General features: G+C 39.7%; 2 protein-coding genes across 5 annotated transcripts; one reads left to right on the forward strand and one right to left on the reverse strand.

Moving 5' to 3' along the window:
• Window positions 1–474: 474 nt before the first annotated feature.
• On the reverse strand, window positions 475–6,995 carry LOC114562157 (uncharacterized). 3 transcript variants are annotated; one of them, XM_028588455.1, is made up of 6 exons: window positions 6,914–6,995; window positions 6,343–6,443; window positions 5,678–6,040; window positions 5,185–5,241; window positions 4,580–4,711; window positions 475–927 (listed from the first exon to the last, which is right to left on the reverse strand). In XM_028588455.1, exons 2-6 carry the CDS (start codon window positions 6,383–6,385, stop codon window positions 761–763), a joined length of 762 nt encoding a protein of 253 aa, XP_028444256.1. In that variant the 5' UTR covers window positions 6,386–6,443; window positions 6,914–6,995; the 3' UTR covers window positions 475–760. The 3 variants fall into 3 exon arrangements, with proteins under 3 accessions (XP_028444256.1, XP_028444258.1, XP_028444257.1); XM_028588457.1 differs by lacking the exon at window positions 5,185–5,241; XM_028588456.1 differs by lacking the exon at window positions 6,914–6,995 and having other exon boundaries at window positions 6,343–6,588.
• Window positions 6,996–9,799: 2,804 nt separating this feature from the next.
• fsd1 (fibronectin type III and SPRY domain containing 1) lies at window positions 9,800–20,355 on the forward strand. 2 transcript variants are annotated; one of them, XM_028588267.1, is made up of 13 exons: window positions 9,800–9,991; window positions 10,837–10,932; window positions 11,037–11,168; window positions 12,291–12,392; window positions 12,650–12,672; window positions 13,119–13,240; window positions 14,759–14,968; window positions 15,062–15,160; window positions 15,315–15,462; window positions 15,568–15,650; window positions 17,420–17,671; window positions 18,380–18,468; window positions 18,938–20,355. In XM_028588267.1, exons 1-13 carry the CDS (start codon window positions 9,977–9,979, stop codon window positions 19,046–19,048), a joined length of 1,482 nt encoding a protein of 493 aa, XP_028444068.1. In that variant the 5' UTR covers window positions 9,800–9,976; the 3' UTR covers window positions 19,049–20,355. The 2 variants fall into 2 exon arrangements, with proteins under 2 accessions (XP_028444068.1, XP_028444069.1); XM_028588268.1 differs by lacking the exon at window positions 9,800–9,991 and adding an exon at window positions 10,056–10,168.
• Window positions 20,356–20,530: the final 175 nt, after the last annotated feature.

The raw sequence follows: 20,530 nt of genomic DNA on the forward strand, positions 1-20,530 counted from the left end.
TCTGCGTCTGATTCCTGCAGGGAGCGCAGCGGTAGGCAGCGCCGAGTCACGTGACGTTTGATTACACCTTTCTTTTAAAAAAAAAAAAACAGCCAATCAGCTGTAACCGCAAAACAATAGTAGTGTCCCCTTTTGATTTATACTACGTTTGCACTTGTTTGTTTTCTTTGTGATGTGTATTAATCACATCCAAGGTATTAATCCCACGTTGAAGTGCGAAAATGAATTGTGATATTATGACAGGATATCACCACTGAGGCCTACTATAACATACAAACTGTTCAGCAAAAAAACTGCATTTTCAGAATCTTAATATTTAACATTTTAATATATTTTAATATATAAAAAAATAAGCACACAGTTGATAAAAAAACATTAACATGTCATTCCCATATACTGTATATCTAGTCATACTACAAATAGCAATTTACAATTTACAAGCACTTTTTGCTTATTTACTATACAAAGGTTGCTGTTGGCAACATGTTCTAATACTTTTAGGAGTTGAAATACAAACAAAAGAAAAGATAAAAGATCATTTTGAATGAACACATTGCTAGCCTCAATCTGCCATCTAGTGGCTCATAATAGCTATTTATTTTACAGCAAATATCCGAGAAGAAGGCTACATACACATTTCCAATTCTGTAGCAGTCTGTACCACAAAAACACATGACACCAGGAAACATTATGATAATAAAAAAAGACAGGTAAAGGCCGTAACTAAATGTGAGGAGGGGTTGTGAGGTCCATGACTTTTTCAATGTTTGTATCTATGTTTGCCATCGTCGTATCTCCTGCCTGGACTTGGGTTCCGGAGGTTTTGAGAGGAAGAAGCCGTCTTCAGGTTGTCCACGGCCATCGCCGGCCGAGGTGAAGGCTGTTTGTTGGCCACAGGACGAGTGTTTGCATAGATAGGATCTTCTCCTGTAACAAGAAGCAAAAACAGGATTCATTTCAGTTGACAGGGTGAATGTATTAATTATTATGCCTTGAATACTGCAATTAAATTGCAGGACAGAATAAAAAATGATATTTGTTCTGGTAGCCTATTGGTTCTTTGTTTAGTCTGTTTTTATTTTTTATTTTTATGATGCTGTCTCAACCAAATCTCCCTCAGAAAAGATGTATCCCTCCTCGGTGGGACTAGATAAAGATAAATGAAAACATACAGCATTGAACATTTGCTTTAAAGATAGACGGAATGCATTCTGGGTAAAAATTGAAAAAGGGGTGCCTGGGTAGCTCACCTGGTAGAGCAGGTGCCCATATATAGAGGTCTACTCCTCGGCACAGCGGCCGTGGGTTCGACTGCGGCCCTTTGCTGCATCTCATTTCCCCTCTCTCTCCCTTTTCATGTCTTCAGCTGCCCTATATAAATAAAGGCCTAAAATGCCCAAAAAATAATCTTGAAAAAAAAAAAATTGAAAAAGAAAATACAGTTGGACCCTGACATTAGTAGAAGGTAGTTTGTCATAACATATTATCAAATAAACTGTTATGCATTGGAGAGAAAGCCATTTACTTCTAACAAAAACCCAGTTATGAAATACATGATATAATAAGAATGATATCCGTTTGACTTTATTAAAATATCCTGTAATTTTCCTGGTTATTAGTTTTATTTTATTTACAATTAGGCACTATATATTTATCTAAGTCTATCAGGAAGTGTGCGCGCACACACTCACACTGAAATACACGGGAAATAAAATGTTGTGTTTTGCGATTGGACTTGACAAACACACACACACACACACACACACACACACACACACACACACACACACACACACACACACACACACACACACACACACACACACACACACACACACACACACACACACACACACTGGAAGCCCCTAACACCCTTTCTTGCATCCGGACATTTCCTGTCTAACTGTTCTAACATTCTCAAAACATGAAGCGAAAACACCACATCAATTACATTCTGCAGCACAACCCTGTCACTCACTCAAAAATATTTAACTGATGTTCCATAAGTAAAACAATGAATCAACAAGTGCATCAATGCCACCAAAATAAAAATAAAAATCTTTTTATAGTCAAGATGCTCAAAATGTAAAGAAACTTGATCACTGCTGAAATTTCTACATTTCATTTCTCTCCCTGAAACGTCATGTGCAGCAACGCAAATATAGTCCTGTTAAATATCCAATCCTCCTATAGTCAGCTGAAATGTATCCATCAAACAAACACCAGTTTCAACAGAAAGTCCACATTTACAGACTTCTCACTGTTTGTGTGCAGTTTTCCACTGTGTTCCCCTGCCTTACAGTAACTGTAATGTAAAATACACAAAAAAAATAACACTCCTCTCCTGCTGTAAATCAGATATTCACACTTATAATACTCAACACAACATCCCCTGTATGTAGGTAGCATGTAGCCTCTGTCCTACTTCGAAGTGCTACATCTGCTGTGACCAAACCACCACATTTAGGGCTGCTTATTCACACATCTTTCCCTCTGAATGTCCAGTGGCCGCTTTGAGGTGTCTGATGTGATTATTGTATCAACGTGAAACAAGTAACGTGGTTTAAGTCTGGTTAATAACCGCTCATGAGTTACAATTGTAAGCTAAATATCAAGGTCACTGACTTTCAAAAGACACCTGCCACCAATTCTTTTGGTATAATGACATGAACATTTTTGAAACATGTATGTTTGAAAGGCTGTGAATGGTGTATGAATTAATCTGACTATCAATTCATTGATTAACCGTTTATAAAATTGTCAGACTGGCAGTCCACTTACAAGAGACTATTTAAAATGAATATATTGAATGGATACAAAAAGGACTCGAGGTGACAGTATTGAATACTGACTGTTAGGTTCCTGGACCGATATACTAAGTCTAGTATGGATGTGTTATTATTTGATTTACTATAGATAGACAGAAAGGGAAGAAGATAAATGGAAAAGAAAGAGAGCAAAAAAATAAATAATACAATTTAAATGTGTGTGTGTGTATGCATGTATGCATCTGTGCCTGTGTATGCATGGGTATATGTGAGCTGTAGGTAGGTAGATATACGGTATACGTGTATGTAAAGAAGAATTGTGTTGAATTGTTTTGTATTTAACTAAAGGATAAAAATAGAGAAAGGGAGTAGGACTAGAAAAGTTTGTTTATGAACTTCTTCCTACTCCTTTTTCAACATGGGAATTTCTTATTTGAATTACTTATAAAAATGTTGGTAGATTGTGCTGAGAAGTATATGTCCTCATTTATCTGTCATTTTATTTTTATATATGTAAGAATGTATATATATGTATTTTTTTTTTTACAAAAAATCATTTTACATGTTCAAATAAACTACTACTACACTACCCAAAAATATTTAGTTTACAATGATATAAAAACAGAAATTCTTATTTCGTAGTTTTTTTGTTTGATGAAATGACTCAAACAATCAATTGATTTGTGAAGTAGTTGCTGTCTGTCGAGCAATTTACCGACTCATAGTTTCACCTCTGGGCTAAATGAATGAAAACATGCGAGATTTCACACAACATTTTGATAATAATGATTTTCATTTGACGATTAAGCAAAAGCAACTAAGCAACACCGACAATAGTGGGTGTCTTAATTTTGTAAATGTTGACTGCGACTGAAAGGGATTCAATAAAGACGAAGAAACATCTCCCTGTAAGAAAGCGACTCTTTAGTGAAACTCTATGTAGAAATGTATTATTAATGTGACAATTGTCAGTAAAATTGCCATTATGCCAGGCAAAGCAGTAAAAGTGGTGCGTGGTTGGTTAGATTTTTTTTTGGGGAGGAATTTTAGGCCTTTATTTCCATAGGACAGATGAAGATATGAAAGATGAGAGAGAGGGGGAATGACATGCAGCGAAGGGCCGCAGGTCGGAGTTGAACCCTCAGCTGCTGTGTCGAGGGGTAAACCTCTATATACGTGCTCCTGCTCTACCAACTGAACTGACCCGGCCACGTGTGAGATGTCACTTCTGCAAATTTTCCTCAGTGTGGGTCAGTCAGCTGCGACCAAAACCTCACGTTATGTTCCTCGTGCACTGAGCTCTGCCTGTAAAATGAGGGCCTTGTCTTCCAAGACTGTGGGCTGTTCTAGAACTTAAAATCTTTCTACATCTTTACTTTAAAGACTGGTGTCATACACTGACATTTTAGATTGTCTCACACACTGCAGTTTAAACCACACAAACCACTTGCTTACTCAGTTCGCATCCACCGACCACGAGTTGGGCAGATATATACATGCTTCTTTTGTTCTCTCACTCAGACTATAGAGACACAAAGAAACACATCATCTCATCAAATAATTTCTTCTGTAAAATGCAAATTTGCAAAGGAAACCAGCAGTATTCATTCAGAGCATGTTTGGCCTGATTGAACTTTTCTGTGAGAGTGTTTGTTTCTTGCTCTCTTTTTTCTCAGGGTACCTTTTATCACAGTCCTGCAGCTTCGCTTGCCTTACAGAGCTTGTCTCTAATCTATAGACGTTCACTGCAATGTCACCAGAAGGTCTAGATGATTATCTAAACCTTCCAACAAAAAACGGAAGACTGGTACCTCTGCTTCTGCGGAGTCTTCTTCTCAGCAAGACACATAGGACCAGCAGGACAATCAGGATGAAAGTAGATACCCCCAGCAGGATCCAGATCCAGTGGTTGAGATGGACGTTGTATGTGTGAGACACAGTAGCTGTATGAGAGAAAAGTTTGTCTTGAAATGTGATCCCAATTATGTCACTTAATTAACCGTACCAGAGTGTGTATAGGTAGGCCAATGTGTGCACACAATAGTCCTTTATAATAGAGCGTTGAATCATTATCACAATGGCCAATGTACAAGAATAAGGCTAATAATATAATAGGTTTGTGTGAGCACTGTAAACGTGTATTTGTCAAGCGTTCAACACAATGCCAGTGTGCGTGGAAGTTGACACCTCACAGAATGAAGTTGTGAATGAACACCTTGAAATAGTTCTGACCTCCTCTCACCCCAGAGGGCTCTATAAGTACCACTAGAAAGTCATCCTCTAGCTTACTACCACCAGAATAACACCTCAGACTGTACTGGGTCCTAAAAAGGCATGGTGCATTATTGTTCACAAGAGCTAGGTACACACATGCACGCACATATTCATACATGCGTGCACACACATGCACACACACCTTGTTTGCTTGTCACTAGGGGTAGTGACGGGTGCGATGTATGTTCTTCACTCTTTGCTGTCACGGAGGAAACAGAATGATACTTTCATTTAGCAAGCCAGAATATGTAATGAATCCCCTCATGATATAATGTTGCATCATAATAAGCTTTACATTTAGCATTAATAAGCAGAATATAAATAATAAATGGTTTACAAGATTCTTAAATGTGGTTGTAAACAGATAAGTAGTTTATTATTAACCCCTGCTGTAGGTACTAATAACTAGAGGCTGGTGTAAAAACAGATAATGGATAAAAATATAGTAAAACATAGTTGTAATAATGTAAAAACATGTCTTCATGGGAGGAAGTATAATTTTTGACAAATACAACCAGAAAAACTATATTATAGTATAAACCATTCATGAAATGTTTGTACACTGCTTCTAAAGGTCAAATAGGAGGACTTAAAGTAAAGGGTTACTGCTTTTATTAATTACACACAATACTTACAAATAATTACTTCTGTTCCATTGCTGCACTTATGGGTTAATGACGGAATTTCTATTGTGACTTTGCAAAAGTACCATCCGCTGTCCTGGTGTGTTACATTTGATTTAATCCAACATTGAGTGTCTGGCTCTTCCTCCCTCAGGTCCTGGTTTGTTTGGTTAGAGGGCTTTACAGATTTGTTACAGAATTGGTGCGATTCATTGAACGAAGCTCCAGATGGGTTGAAATACCATTTTACCCAAAATCTGCTATCGTCCACAGCCTTCAAGCCGCATTGGAAATTCACAGAGGAACCAAAAGCAACTTCCATTCTTTTTGGCATTTCATCCAGAATCACAAAAGCTTGACCAGATATCACCAGGGCTGTGAAAGACAGACAAAGAGATAGATAGATAGATGGATAGATAGATAGATATATTGATAGATAGATAGATAGATAGATAGATAGAAAGACAGACAGACAGATATAAGTCATTCTTATACTTTGCAGTATCTGTTAACCAGAAAGAAAAAACTACAAACAGGCAAATGTGTTTCCTTTTTCAGTCACTCTGCACACATTACATTTCACACACACATTTTCTGTTCATTCAATATTCTATTAAACAGCCTCATTTCATATTGTTATGGTTTGCCTGCATATTGTCAGTTTTTTAGGGTCTTACCTGTGAGAAACAGCAGAGTCGACAGTTTCAGCCACATTTCCATTGTTACATGCGAGAGGTGGTCTTCTTCGTCTCCGACTCGTCATGTGTCTGCTGTTTGTCTGCACATATGACAGAGCTAGACACTAAAAAAAAAACTGTCTGTGTGGGTAGGAGGGAGGAGTTCTAGTTTTTTCTTCTTTTTTTCTTCTTCTTCTACTGTGAGAAGTTTGTAAGTGCTGACTGGGGAGTGGGATGTTCCATACAGTCTATGGTAAGTTTACTGACTGTAGTGGAGGTTGAATAAACAACAACTGAAGATGGAAAATAGTGTAGGCTTCAAAAAGACAAGAGAGATTCCTGACCTAACACTATTGTTCCAATAGCTTTTATTTTTAAAGACATCAAAGCAGGCTGCTACTGCTACCTCACTGCTAAAAAATGACACACACACTTCTGCAGATAAGAGGCAGACAGGTCATGAAGGCGCCGACTGGCTGAATAAAAATAAGAACAGGGCACACGACAATGATATCAGGGGTTTGTGAAACCCTTGTGGTTTTTGGTGCAAGGGTGCTAAAACACATTTTACCTCGTCCCCACAGCGGTGTACAAGAAAAGGAGCGCTTGGCTTCCTGTGACAGATACAACGGAGTATGATGGGGTAGATGAACTTTCTGATTCAATCTCCCACCACGAGCTAGAAGATAATTGCAAGAGAGACGACAAAGATGAGAGGTTATAAAGTAGATGTCATTTATCTTACAGTATAGTTTCATGCAAAAGAGTTGAGATGCAAATAGAAATACTGTAAGATTCAGGATGTATTCAATTTGTTTGCCATACAGTTAGTTAGTTAGTTAGTTAGTTAGTTAGTTAGTTAGTTAGTTAGTTAGTTAGTTAGTTAGTTAGTTTTATTTTATTTCTGTATCATCATGCCAAACATTTGGCCCATCCCATATGGGATTACAAGACACCACTATTTAACGACCTATACAAATCACATGGAGAAATACATGAATACTGTGGCTGGGTTAGCTCAGTTGGTAGAGCAGGCGCACATATATAGAAGTTTACTCCTCAACGCAGCGGCCGTGGGTTCGACTCCAACCTACTACATTGCATTTGCAAATTCCAATCTCATCTGGAAGTGCTTACATGAATGGGCTCCTCAGGCTCTCTGTGACATGGTGCAACTGTTACAGGCCAGTGGATTGTCCACTAGAAACACAATAGCAGGGAAACACCTTTGGCCAGATGTCATTCACAATTAATTGTACAGATGTATGTTTATGTGCTTTTTTTGTATTTTAATGTGGCAATGTTTAATATTTGTTTTTAAGCCTGTCTAGGGACAGGCATTGGAAACTATCAATATAGCTATAAATGCTGTGATGCTTGTACATTGGAGATTTGTTGCACAAATGTCTATGTTGTAGCATCTGTCCCTATTCAAATAAACATGAAATGAAAAATGAAATGAAAACAGTATAACAAGCAAGAAACATGATCAGAAATAAAAACACATACTACATTACATACATCTGTGGATGTAAGATATTAACAGGCCCAACGGAAAGTCTAGCGCAAAGCAAGAATAAGGTGTCAGGTGTTTGTGACATTTTACAGTTAGGTTTAAAATCTGACATCTGTTTAGCACTGATTTACTATGATTTTGAGTATAACGTATCTTTAGTTCACTTGAAGTCAAAGGACTCAATGTGATAATAAGTGTCTGTGTTTTATCTGTTTGTGACAGTGAAGACAAAAGGCCACAAGAAGAAACTTCTAACCTCAGCCCTATGAACTTCTTTTTCACAGAGACTGAAAGTAGGTCCTGCCTGTAATGTAAGCAGAGAAATGATCATAAATCATTTTAGTGGGGCAGTAGTTTAGATTTGAGTGGACGCTGTGTTTGAAATATACCTCATCTATATTTTCAATTAAACTGAAAATACCAAACATTCACACTAGTATTATACTGTTGGTGGAATAAAAGGCAGGCCTACAGAGACGGGTCTTTTCTCATGATGAATCTCCTTGTGTGTTCTCGTATTTTATCTTGTCATTTTTTGGTTGTAATTTGTTTACAGCTGTCTCAAGCAAAGGTATTTTTGGGTGGTTTGTTTTATGTAAACATAATGAAATAAAGTAGCAATATGTTAAAAACTGATTTACACGATTTTATTTTATTTATATTTCAACATTTATAGAACATAATGGTGTTGTTCTACTACTGGGTCTCTTCAATAAAAAAAGGAATAGATCTACTTTGCTTTTGCTCTTCCTTATGAAAACACAGCATTAAGTCCTTCTGATTGTTTTAAAACATTTTGCCAACAATCATTCAGATACAGCACAGCAGACCGTGAATTGTACGATAATGCTGGAAATGTTATTTTGTTGCTTTTTTAATCAAACTCTGCCTTGACAAACTTGTAAACAAATCCATATCAGCATGTCTGAAATAAGAACCAAGGAAAGCCCCAGTATAAAAATAAAAAAGACCCAGGATCACTGATTGCTAGTTGCTTTTTGTTAATTAGTAAACTTGTTAGGGGGTTGCATCACTAAAGTAGGCTACAATATTGACTGGGTTTTACATTATTTACTGTAGTTTACATATTGCTCTCAGGGTGCATTTTCATATTTATATGTGTGTGTGTGTGTGTGTGTATATATATATATATATATATATATATATATATATATATATATATATATATATATATATATATATATATATAAAATTACCACAAACTAACTGTCAAAGATACTGGGGCAATGTAGGCTATTAGTGTACATATTGCTCTCAGGGTGCATTTTCATATTTATGTGTGTGTGTGTGTGTGTGTGTGTGTGTGTGTGTGTGTGTGTGTGTGTGTGTGTATATATATATATATATATATATATAAAATTACCACAAACTAACTGTCAAAGATACTGGGGCAATGTAGGCTATTAGTGTACAAGTGTTGGTCGGTTTCTACAAAATATAGTGCTACCATCTACAGTGTGCTGTGTGCACTGCACCCGATGGGGGCACCCTTAGTTTTTACACCCTGATTCCTTTTAGTATGAAATTGGTCATTTTCCCTTACATAACGTTACTGGCCATTTGAAGTTTTCATCAACATATTTGAAATTTTAGAAGCCCATTGCCAATACACATAAATATTTAAGCTCATTATGATACTGTATCTTCCTTTTAACCCGTTGTTGTGTTTTGTTCATTCTCACAAATACAAAACACCTTTTAATCGTGCTTTCATGCTGTAAAAGTCTTTGTAATACTTGGTGCTGTTACCTTAACTCAACTCCTCTAACTAGCAACTTTTCTCTTCGCCCTTCAGCTAAAAACCACGGTCGGTGTTTGCAAAAAGCACAAAAGGCAAACGCATGTACGTTTCTCCGACAGTACGTGAAGGCAGCATTACTCACCCGCGCAACAGAAACATCAGTACCCAGAATCCTCTTCTGCCGCATGCGCGCTATGCACTACGGCCCAAAGGCGTTGGTGGTTGGTGTCCGTCCGAAGATGCGTTGCACTCCGCCGGCAGCATCAGTACCAGCTCCGGCGTGCCAATAAATAAAAAAGCGGCGGACGGAGGAGAAATACCGGCGGTGTTTGCGGCTCGTGCATCTGAGCGGCGAGATGGGAGACCAGAAGGTGAGCCGGAGCCGGAGGAACAGGTGTCTCTGATGGGGGAAGCCGTTTCAGGGCGTAACGTTAGTGTACAAAGGAAGGAGGGGGACAAGCTGCAGAATTGGGGAGTTTGTGGATGCGGTACGGAGTCGTATTCCCCAGTGACGTTTTATATTTGAATCCGTGTTTTTCCGGTTGAAGGTGAGCTTTATCTTCAGCATGCCATCGTTGACTTTGTTATCGATGTATCGGCGTTGTAGTCAGGGACGGGGGGCCTTGGCGCAGCTCCTCTCGCATCAACAAACATTACAGTCTTCAGCATGAACGGGCTTGTTCAATGTGGGATGGTCAACTTTAGATCAAATCTAACGGGAGTGGTAACATATCAGAGGTGTGATCCGTTTTACAGTCGACCTAGTGTGCGTCCAGTTCTTTTGAAGTCGGCTGATCAATGGTTGTGGAGCTGCATTATTAAATTATGAATGCGCATCCTTCCGCCCGTGAAGTGTCCTCCCACCCTGTGCGCTGAGGCTAGGTCCCTCTCTGATCCCTTCCAGTCCTGAAGAACAAATGCTAATCATGTTTAAAAGGGAGCTCAAAGCCTTAAGCTCCATAGTGTCCTCTCCATCCAAATTCTGACTAGCACAACCTCCACCACAGAGGATGCATGAGCCCTTAAAATGAGCTGGTCAAGTCAAGTGTTTGGTTAGAGGAGAAACATGCAGTCATTCAGCCCTCTGTGCCACACTGATGGAGAATATTAATCTGTATAGGCTTTGTTTTTCGGTCTAAAAGGAGCAGATTTTGTCTTTTTTCTGGCATAACAAAAATGTTAAATACTCAAAAGTCTGATTTTGCCTTTTCTTCAGGAGTCTCTGCGTAAGATCACCCACACGCTGGCCATGAAGAATGAGGAGATTTCAAACTTTGTCTGCACTCTCAAACAGAGCCTCGACAACTTGGAGGTACAGAAACGTCCATGGCTGAACTAAAATGCACAAGGTATATTCATCCGGCTACAGAAAAGGTTACTTCCTGTATTCACTCATTTTTGTTGTGACACCACCAGGCGAACTCCAGCCGAGTCCAGGAGGACCTGGAGTCTGAGTTCACCTCTCTCCACTCTGTTCTGGACGAGATGAAGGAAACCATGGTGACACGCATCAAACAGGAGAGAGCCAGCCGCACATATGAGCTACAGGTAGCTGCTGTTGTCTCTGATTTTTCTTGGACTTGGAAAATAATAGCAAATTTATGTATTTTAATCGTTTTTATTTATTAGTTTATTAGTATTAAGGTTATGCGAGAAACTTATTCTGGTGTTTGCATTTATTGTCAAGTAAATGCCATATCTTGAACACCAAATGAGTAGTGTGGCATAGCCAGACCTATGTCTACAGTGCTGGGTAGTGAGGTCTGGCTACACCACACATACATTCTGGGATACGAGGAAAAAAAAACAACCTCTGGGTTGTTTGGATTTCTTTAAACCAATCACTATCGGCGCTAAGCTCTGGTCGAGGCGACCGTAGCCCTGCAAAATAGTCTCGTGAAGGAACTTGTTTTGGTGGGACATTTGCAGCACCCTGCAAAAGAAAACGCCACGTACAATATTAACTGAAGTTAACTGTTCACACAATACAGTAACGTGTTCTATTTAAATTAGATGGATACATGGTTAAACATCATTTTTTTTCTTACCAGCATATCAATGTGTGTATTTCGTGCAAAGCAATCCCCACCAGTCAGTCCCAAAACGTCCCAGTTAGATAGTAAATGCCGTAAACATATTCTTTGTAAATCTTTACAACCATTCCCCGAAAGAGCCAAGCAGACCTCCCCTGTTGTACGATCCAAATCTGCTTGCCAAGTTTGTTGTTGTTGTTTCCCTTCATCGAAGGGATTTTTAGGATCCTGGAAAATGTACTTCCGTTGATCCAGACTACCAAATGAAAGATGCCTGATAAATGTTAATCTATTTCTCCAAATTCCTGAGATCGCAAAATGAGTTTTTACGTTCCAGGCCATTTAGAAAAAGATATGTAATTATCAAATTAAAGTTCTGTCACCAAATAGCTGATTTTGAGTTGATCCAGTTTTTGCAGTAGTTTTTTTACAGCAACTATTCCAGCTCACATGCACTGAAAACAAGGTGTTCTCTAATTCTCACAGTTCTCAGCCTCAGGACCAAGCCATGACTCTCAAATGATGTAACAAACTCCATCGCTTTTGCAGAGAACACAGTAATCCCATTATGTTAAAGACGACTGCATAAGAATGAGCAGATGTACCCTTCTTTAACTGTGGCTTGGTAATTTTTCAGAGTCAGCTGAGTGCCTGCTCCAAAGCCCTGGAGAGTTCAGAGGAGCTGCTGGAGCTGGCCAATCAGACGCTCTGCTCATCTGCGACAGACGGTTTCAATCAGGTAACTGACTCACTCCACCGCTGATGCTGCACTGTTCCCTCTGCTGCCTGTTGTGTGTTTATAACTCTATTTTCAATGACTGATGGTGAATTCCAGTGTCCATATTATACATATGATTTTAATCTGTCCTTCCAGCGGTTATTTTTAACAGCCACCAGTGACATTTTGTGTTAAATGACAACATGATGGGCTGCCACTCAGTTTTCTCTTCGCTCCGTATCTCTCTCCTCTCTTTTTTTCCTGCTTCTCGTCTCCAGGCGGCCAAAGACATTAAGGATAGGTATAGTACTCAGCCATCCATTGCTTTCCTTTTGTTGTAGCGTCCTGTAAGCATTGAGCCATCTGATAATGTGGCATGCATGCTTTCAAAACATAGTAGCCAGTACCGCACCCATGTCGTAGACAATAAGTACTATAGAAAACTTTCCACTCGAGAGCCTTTTGTATTTGTGTTTCCCACTGTCTTCTCCAGTCTGTACCATCCTGTGTCAGCGCCCCCCCCCCCTCCCTCCCTCCCTCCCTGGATGAACTCGCTCCCTAGCTCTGCTTTTAAATATTGATTAGGTTGATGAGTTACCAGTAGTACCAGAAGTCTAGTTAGTGGCCTTTCCTTAGTGAGCAGTATTAGAATCTCCTGTTTCTGCCTCTGATCCAGTTAAATAATGGACAACGCTTGTTTCCACTCCGTGTGTTTGTGTGTTTTTGTGTGTCTCTCTTTGTCCGCAGCGTGACAATGGCTCCAGCCTTTCGCCTCTCCCTGAAGGCTAAAGCCAGTGACAACATGAGTCACTTGATGGTGGATTTCAGCCAGGAGAGGGGGGTGTTGCAGGGCCTCAAGTTTCTCCCAGGTTTGCTCCACTTTTAATACAAAGAAATACAGACGGTGACTACAGCAGGGGTGTAATGTAAACAAGTACATTCACATCTCCATTTCGTGCTGCATCATATTCAGTTATTGTACTTTTTGCTGCACTACATTATAGGTTTTAGGATCCTATGCTGCACTACATTATAGGTTTTAGGATCCTATTAAAGCCAGAATCTTTACAGATTGAACTGCCAAACAGTATATTAAGTAGTTTAAATTGGCTCCACCTCGACCAGTTGCAATAATATAATACATCGATAATAATAATCCAGTTATATAATCTATATACAACAGTATGAAATGGGCCCATTCTACAGTACTTATACCTTTGATACTAGAGATGGCCCGATACCATTTTTTTCTTCCCGATACCGATTCTGATACCTGAACTTGTGTATCGGCCAATACCGAGTACTGATCCGATACCAGTGTGTCCTATATTTTATTAAGTTAAGTTGTCGGTCTGGCTCAGGTTAAACTCTTTGTGAAACATGAACAAACACAAACAATGAATGCCACAGAACTTTCTTTTATTATCCAGTTTGTCAGTCAGTTATAACGGAAAAAGAATATAAATAAACTACTTTAACGTAGATTTTCTTTAGGGCTTTATTACGTGGTATCGGATCGGTGCATAAACTTCAGTACTTTGCGATACCGATACCAGCGTTTTAGGCAGTATCGGTATCGGACCATCTCTATTTGATACTTAATGGTAATTTAGATAATTGCAACACGGGTGCAAAAAGAGTCGTCAACAAATGCTGGTAAATGTTGTCTTATATCTTATGAAACCAATAAATCAGTAGCAACTACACATGGATTAACTTTGAGCTTTAACTCTGGGCCTTTGTTTCAAACCACACACTGTCACAATGTCTAATCACAGCAAAAACAATGACTGTGTGAAACGAGTTGCGTGTTGCATTGGTTTCAACAAACTCCTCTTATCGTTATTTTATATACGAGTCAAATGACTGCATGTCATGTGAAAGGGGTCGCTCACAGCGATGAAACCACTGAGAATTATCAGCCATCTCTGCAGCTCTGAGTCTTTTTAACCTATTTAAAAAGGCACTGTTGTGGTTTTACAGCCTACATATTTACTGTAGGGCTCAGTCTCCTTGCTAGCAGCTGTTTTAAGCAAAAAAGCTCTGATGCAGCCGCTGTACGCTGCCTGTTTAGCACCAAACTGCTAAATTTATGCTCCAAATCCAATTTGATGTGTAAATATACAATTGTTTGTTAACACTGAAGCTAAAGTGTATGCTGGGCTGTGTAGCTGTCAGTGGCATAAATTTGATACATTATTCCCATGTAACAGCTCACGTCATGATAAATTATAAACTTAATCCACTATTTAAAAAAAAAAAAAAAAATGATGTCTCATTATTTAATATTTCACCAAGCAGCTGTTTCTGTAGTGAAATAAGATTAAGAGCGTTGAGCAAGAGTAGAGGAAGTGGATTTTGGGTATTAAACCGTCTTCTCTCTCCAGTTCCAGCCACTCCAGAGATCCAGGTCTCAGAGTGCCAGGTTTGCGACAACACGGTGACTGTAGTTTGGACCTTACCGGAGCCCGACAGCAAGATAGACCACTACATACTGGAGCATCGACGCACAAACCACGAGGGTCCGCCGCGCATCAGAGAGGACTACCCCTGGATGGTTCTAGAGGGGATACGAGAGATGGAGCACACACTCACCGGTAGGAGGAGCATTCAAAGGAGGTATTTGACATTTTGTTGTCTGAACTTTGGTGAAGCGGACTCATAAAGGATACTTGTGTTTTCGTTCTCAGGTCTGCGCTTTGACACGCGGTTCATGACTTTCAGAGTGAGAGCGTGTAACAAGGCCGTTGCAGGAGAGTTCTCTGAGCCGGTCACACTAGAAACCCACGGTGAGAATACACAAACTAGGTTTTATATAAAGGCTGTATTATTATTTCACTATGATTGACAATGCATGAAAGGTCTGTGGGGTCTTTGCTGATAGAAATGTGAATGTTGGATCAGGTTTCTCATATAAAGATCTGACTCATTTTCCATTTGCAGCCTTCACCTTCAAACTGGACGCTGCTTCGTCCCACCAGAACCTGAAGGTGGAGGACTTGAGTGTGGAGTGGGACAGCTGTGGAGGAAAGATACAGGACATCCGCAAAGAAAAGACCCGAACCAACTCCCCAATGCACTCTCCAGCCAGGTGTGTATTATTATGAGGGTCTTTAAACCTGCTTGTACTTACTGTCGTTAAAAATATGGGTCTTTTTAGTGTTTGTTGCCTACCATCTCTCTCATCTGTAACCAGGTCAGCCCTGATGTCACCTAAGAGAGCGCCGACAGCCCGGCCCGGCAGAGACCGATTTACAGCAGAGTCCTACACAGTGCTGGGTGAGAGAACACACACAAAAAACAAAGCACAATACATGCATTTCTACATCTCTAGGAGTAAAACTATAGAGTAAAACACCACCAGACTGGAGTTGTAGCTGTACAGTTATTGAAACCGAGCCGTTCTGGAAGCATAAATTATTTCACTGCTTTAGGTTCAACCTCAGTTTGTGGAACAAGTAACTAAATAGCATTAGGCTTTCTTCCACTACTCAGTGAAAAGGGGACAACGTTAAAAGAGATACCTTTTAATACTATGAGCCCTTGTACACTTTCAAATGCATCTCGCCTTACTGAGTTTGCAGGCTAGCTTATTAGCTTAGCTACACTAGCCTGTAGCTTCCCAGGTAGGCTAGTTAGCTGGCCTGCTTATCTACCAAAATGAATGTTACGCTCCTGAATAGCTAGGGAGAAATAGTCGTTTGCATTCAGAATGTTTATCCATGTTTAAACTAGGGATGCAGCGATTATAGATTTTGTTGTTAAGATTATAGTCTGAAGAATAATCACGGTTTCACTATTATGCATTAATTAATTTCATTAACGTTACTAATGTATGAAATCACATGAACACTGAATATGTGTGTATAAAGTGTTCTTTATTGCTGCCTTTTGAAACAGAAATAACAGTAACAGTTTGAATGTTTTTAAATTTTTTATACAAGCAATCATCAACCTTTTTTATCAAAATTATTCAGATTAGACTAGAGGTGAATCAGTCACGCCAGAAACCAAGGTCAAGTTGGCAACAACAGTGCTGTCCTTCTTAAGAAGAAGTTGGCCCTTTTTGGGCTAGAAACGGCCCTGCTGGTGCTTAAGTTGGAGGAGCTGCTAAGTAACGGTCAAGCGGTGACGTCAGTGACACGATTGAGCTGTTTAATAAAAAAGATGTTGCTGACACTTGCCGGTTTGGGAATTTTCATTTTAAGTTTGTTGCTTTCCACACGGCCAAGGCACAGGAGACGGCTGCGTGATTCCAAATTATTTCAAGCTCTTGTTTTACAAGCTGGAAAACACGTTGGTCTGTTCCGTGGCCGTGTGTCATGCTGTTGTTTACCTTTGTAATTTCCGGATTTCCATACGGTCTCCGCGGTAAACGTCACAACGCTTTGAACTGTGGGTAATTCCCTTTGGTGAAGTCTGCATCGATGCAGACTCACGGAAAGGGCTCGGTAAGTGTGTACTCAAACCCTCACGCCCTTTGAAATTCGACATTGGGACAACCCTAAGCCCTTACGAATTTCGCGAGAACGCGCACCAAAGTCCGTGAGTCTGTGAGTCCGGACTTTGGGATCGGGCCTTTATGTTGTTAAGGAGGTTAATAAGAACTGCACACACTGCCAACGTTACACATAACGTGCAGTCAGTTAACATTGTATCTCTGAGCTTTTACGATTAATTAAGTGTGACGTTTTAAAGCTTGGTTAATAGTGAAATCGCTAATTGCTGCATCCCTAAGTTTAAACCAGACTCTGCCCAACTTTTGCATCCTCCATATCCCTGTTAACCTGTATGGACCAGATTATTGTTTGTTGTTGCCATTTCAACAGTTTTGTAAATTTTAGGGGTGTGTAATTGTATGTCTTCTGCAATCACATGGAAAAAGTAACTACATTTACATACTGTGAATCGTGAGCCTAATTGTCTCTTTCCAAAATAGATTTACTAAAAAAACAAACATGTAACCTCACCTCCCAAACTACACAATCGATTGTGTTAACACAATATGAGTCTAGAAAGGAATTATCTGGGCTTATGTCTCATGACAGCTGACACGATGATCGACGCTGGCCAACAGTACTGGGAGGTGCGGTTCGACAAGGAGAGCAAAGCCTTCGCTGTGGGTGTCGCCCTGCGGAGCCTGGGAAAATTCGACCAGTTGGGGAAAAGCAGCGCTTCCTGGTGCATCCATCTGAACAACTGGCTGCAGCAGAGCCTCACAGCAAAGCACAACAACAAGGCTCGAACACTGGACTGTGCCATCCCAAACACTATAGGAGTCTACGTCAACTATGACGAAGGTACGATAAACGCACGTAGAGTCACTGTTTGAGTGATCCCAGATAGAATCACTGTTGGTCTGTTAAGTGTTGAGGATTTCTTCCCCCCTAAAACAAACACTAATATGAAAAATATGTTGCAAATAATCAGGTTATATTTTATTGTCTGTATTCAGCAGCGATTATTGGTTTAGTGAGTCTGAATGAAAGATAATAGTACTTTTTAATATATATGTTTTAGTGCTGAAACAATGAAGTCAATTATGCCATTAGTCAATGGTCAGAAATTAATCAACAAACTGGTAAACAATCCAGGGCTCCATCTTCTAAGATGCAAGGATTTTAAAATGTTATTTATTAATTCAAACTTTATTTTACCAGGCAATTCTCTTTGAGGTTAGAAACCTCTTTTGAATGGAAAACCCTGCCAAAAAAGCAGTATAAAACATTGCAGTCAAAGCAATACAACAGATAAAACATTACTAAAAAAAAGACAACTTCTGCTTTTCTGTGTTTGTATATCATTGTAAATTTAATATATTTGGGTTTTGGACTGTTGATCGAACAAAACAAGCAATTTGAAGACATTTTATAAACTAAACAATTCATTGATTTTGTTTTTTATATATACTGTATTTGATATTTCAACAATGAAAAAACGGGTTATTTGCAGCTTTTACTTTTTAAATCTAGTGCATATGTGTGATTTGCCTTCTTTATTCTCTCCAGGTGTTCTGTCTTTCTACAACTCCAAAACTAAACAGCTGATGCACACCTTTAAAACCAAGTTCCAGCAGCCAATAATACCAGCTTTCATGGTGAGAAACTTTTAAGAGCCTATTAATACATCTGTTATCTAAAGAACTGCTCTATTGTTCCCATTAGAGCTGCAAAGATTAATCGATTAGTTGTCAACTCTTAAATTAATCGCCAACTATTTTGATAATCGATTAGTCGGTTTGAGTATTTTGTTAAGACAAAAAGTAAAAATTCTTTGATTCCAGCTTCTTAAATGTGAATATTTTCTAGTTTATTCTCTCCTCTGTGACAGTAAACTGAATATCTTTGAGTCGTGGACAAAACAAGACATTTGAGGACGTCATCTTGGGCGTTTGGGAAACACTGATCCACATTTTTCACCATTTTCTGACATTTTACAGACCAAACAACTAATCGATTAATCGTGAAAATAATCAACGGATTAATCCACTATGAAAATAATAGTTTGTTGCAGCCCTGGTTCCCATGACCTTTATCAACTTTGGGATGATGTGGTGCTCCCTGCAGGTGTGGAACGGCAGCTTTTCGGTACTGACAGGCCTACAGGTTCCCAGTTTGGTGCAAAGTGGCCAGAGGAAGAACAGCGGCACCAGCAGCTCCAACGCCAGCCTCACCTAGACCCATCCACTCAGCTCTGCTCCACCACAGCCACCGCTGCAGAACATCTGCCTCTGCCCTGGCTGCGGTCCAAGCCATACCATGCAAGAGTTACATCACTGGAGTATGATGGTCTAGCCTGTTCCAGTGTCTGTGTTGCATACCAACAAAAAATGTGTTCGGGGAACAAGTGTGTCATGCGCTGTCAGTGACCGAACTCTTCCGATGTATGACTCCGGCTGTTGTTGTGGTTGTTGAGTGGGACGCATTAGTCTTACTAGTTTTTCCTCTCTCTACACACGTCATTTAGCACTGTCCCACTGCTGCTAGAGCAAAGATTTAGCGCTGGCCGCTGCCCTCCCTTCCTTGCCATTACCAAAACTGTCAGTCGTACTGTCAACGCAGCCAGCTGCAGGTGCAGGGTCGAGGCCTGTCCTGGTCGAGGCCTGTCCTGTCTGCTTTCTCCGTGTGCCTTCCTTCTCATTTCCAAATTGATAGGCCAAATCGGGTGATCCGTACCAACATTGTCTCCCTATTTCAATTTAAAAAATAACAATGTATTGTGTCAGTGTCATTTTAACCTGGTTGTAACGTAGCTTATTGGTAAATGATCACCTACTGAATCTGCCCTCGACCTACAGTATCAACCAACCTATTTAACCCAAATAACAACCTGCTCCTAGACGATGCTCAGTTCATTAAATCAGGATTTATTAAACTCTACTTTGCCAGGAACTAATGGATCATAAGAGCAACACATATCATGGATGTTGTATTTCTTGCCAAGGCATGCAGACTTAATAGCGTTTACTGCATTTCACTTTTTGTAGACGGGTCCCACACTGCGCGCAAGATCATTTAGCCTCCTGCTAAGGTTTTGTTAGTTTTAAATCAGAGTCAGTGTTTGCTGTAGAGCCAGGCTCTGCACAGACATTTTAGAAGGGAGTTTTTAATCAGTGTAACTCCACGTAGAGGTAGGTCATCAGATATGGCTGGATTTTTGGAAATGGCTGTACTGTATTCATTCTATTCACCTGACTGCACCCTCATGCTTGTTTGTACAGTATGTGTGTGTCTATACCTACAGTAATAACACCACTTTAATTGCTAAAGAGGAATCCCATTACGAGTAGTGGACCGTCTGTAGTCCAAATATAACCAATAGCTAGCAAGTAGCCTCAGCTAACAAATTGTATTATGAGTGTTATCCAGGTTTGGAGTCCACCTGGGTGAGAGAGAACACAAGTGATAAACTCTGGAAACTGATGTTATGAAGTCCTTATTTGTGCACAGCCCGACCTCTTGAGTAGCGTCTGTGTCTTAAGTTACACACGGTAACAGTTTTGCTTCGCCATGTTGCTCCCTCTGTATGCATCTCATGAATAACTGTAGCCTGCAATGCTTTAAAGAAGCTGAGATTAATGTTAACTTTATTTTACATGCTGACTGATAATGTCACAATTTTATTGTAAATAATTACATTTTTTCCACTATAGTGTATCA

Source organism: Perca flavescens, chromosome 9 (genome assembly GCF_004354835.1).
Source record: "Perca flavescens isolate YP-PL-M2 chromosome 9, PFLA_1.0, whole genome shotgun sequence".
In the NCBI taxonomy this organism is placed as follows: domain Eukaryota; kingdom Metazoa; phylum Chordata; class Actinopteri; order Perciformes; family Percidae; genus Perca; species Perca flavescens.

What these genes read in the sequence shown, in the direction of transcription:
- fsd1 (XM_028588267.1), top strand. An exon ending in CCAATGCACTCTCCAGCCAG is followed by an intron (nt 15,463 to 15,567) that starts GTGTGTATTATT and finishes ATCTGTAACCAG; the next exon opens with GTCAGCCCTGATGTCACCTA. An exon ending in AGAGTCCTACACAGTGCTGG is followed by an intron (nt 15,651 to 17,419) that starts GTGAGAGAACAC and finishes GTCTCATGACAG; the next exon opens with CTGACACGATGATCGACGCT.
- LOC114562157 (XM_028588455.1), bottom strand. Translation starts at nt 6,385, where the DNA reads ATGGAAATGTGGCTGAAACTGTCGACTCTGCTGTTTCTCACAG. An exon ending in GACTCTGCTGTTTCTCACAG is followed by an intron (nt 6,041 to 6,342) that starts GTAAGACCCTAA and finishes TGTCTTTCACAG; the next exon opens with CCCTGGTGATATCTGGTCAA. An exon ending in CCTAGTGACAAGCAAACAAG is followed by an intron (nt 4,712 to 5,184) that starts GTGTGTGTGCAT and finishes TCTCTCATACAG; the next exon opens with CTACTGTGTCTCACACATAC.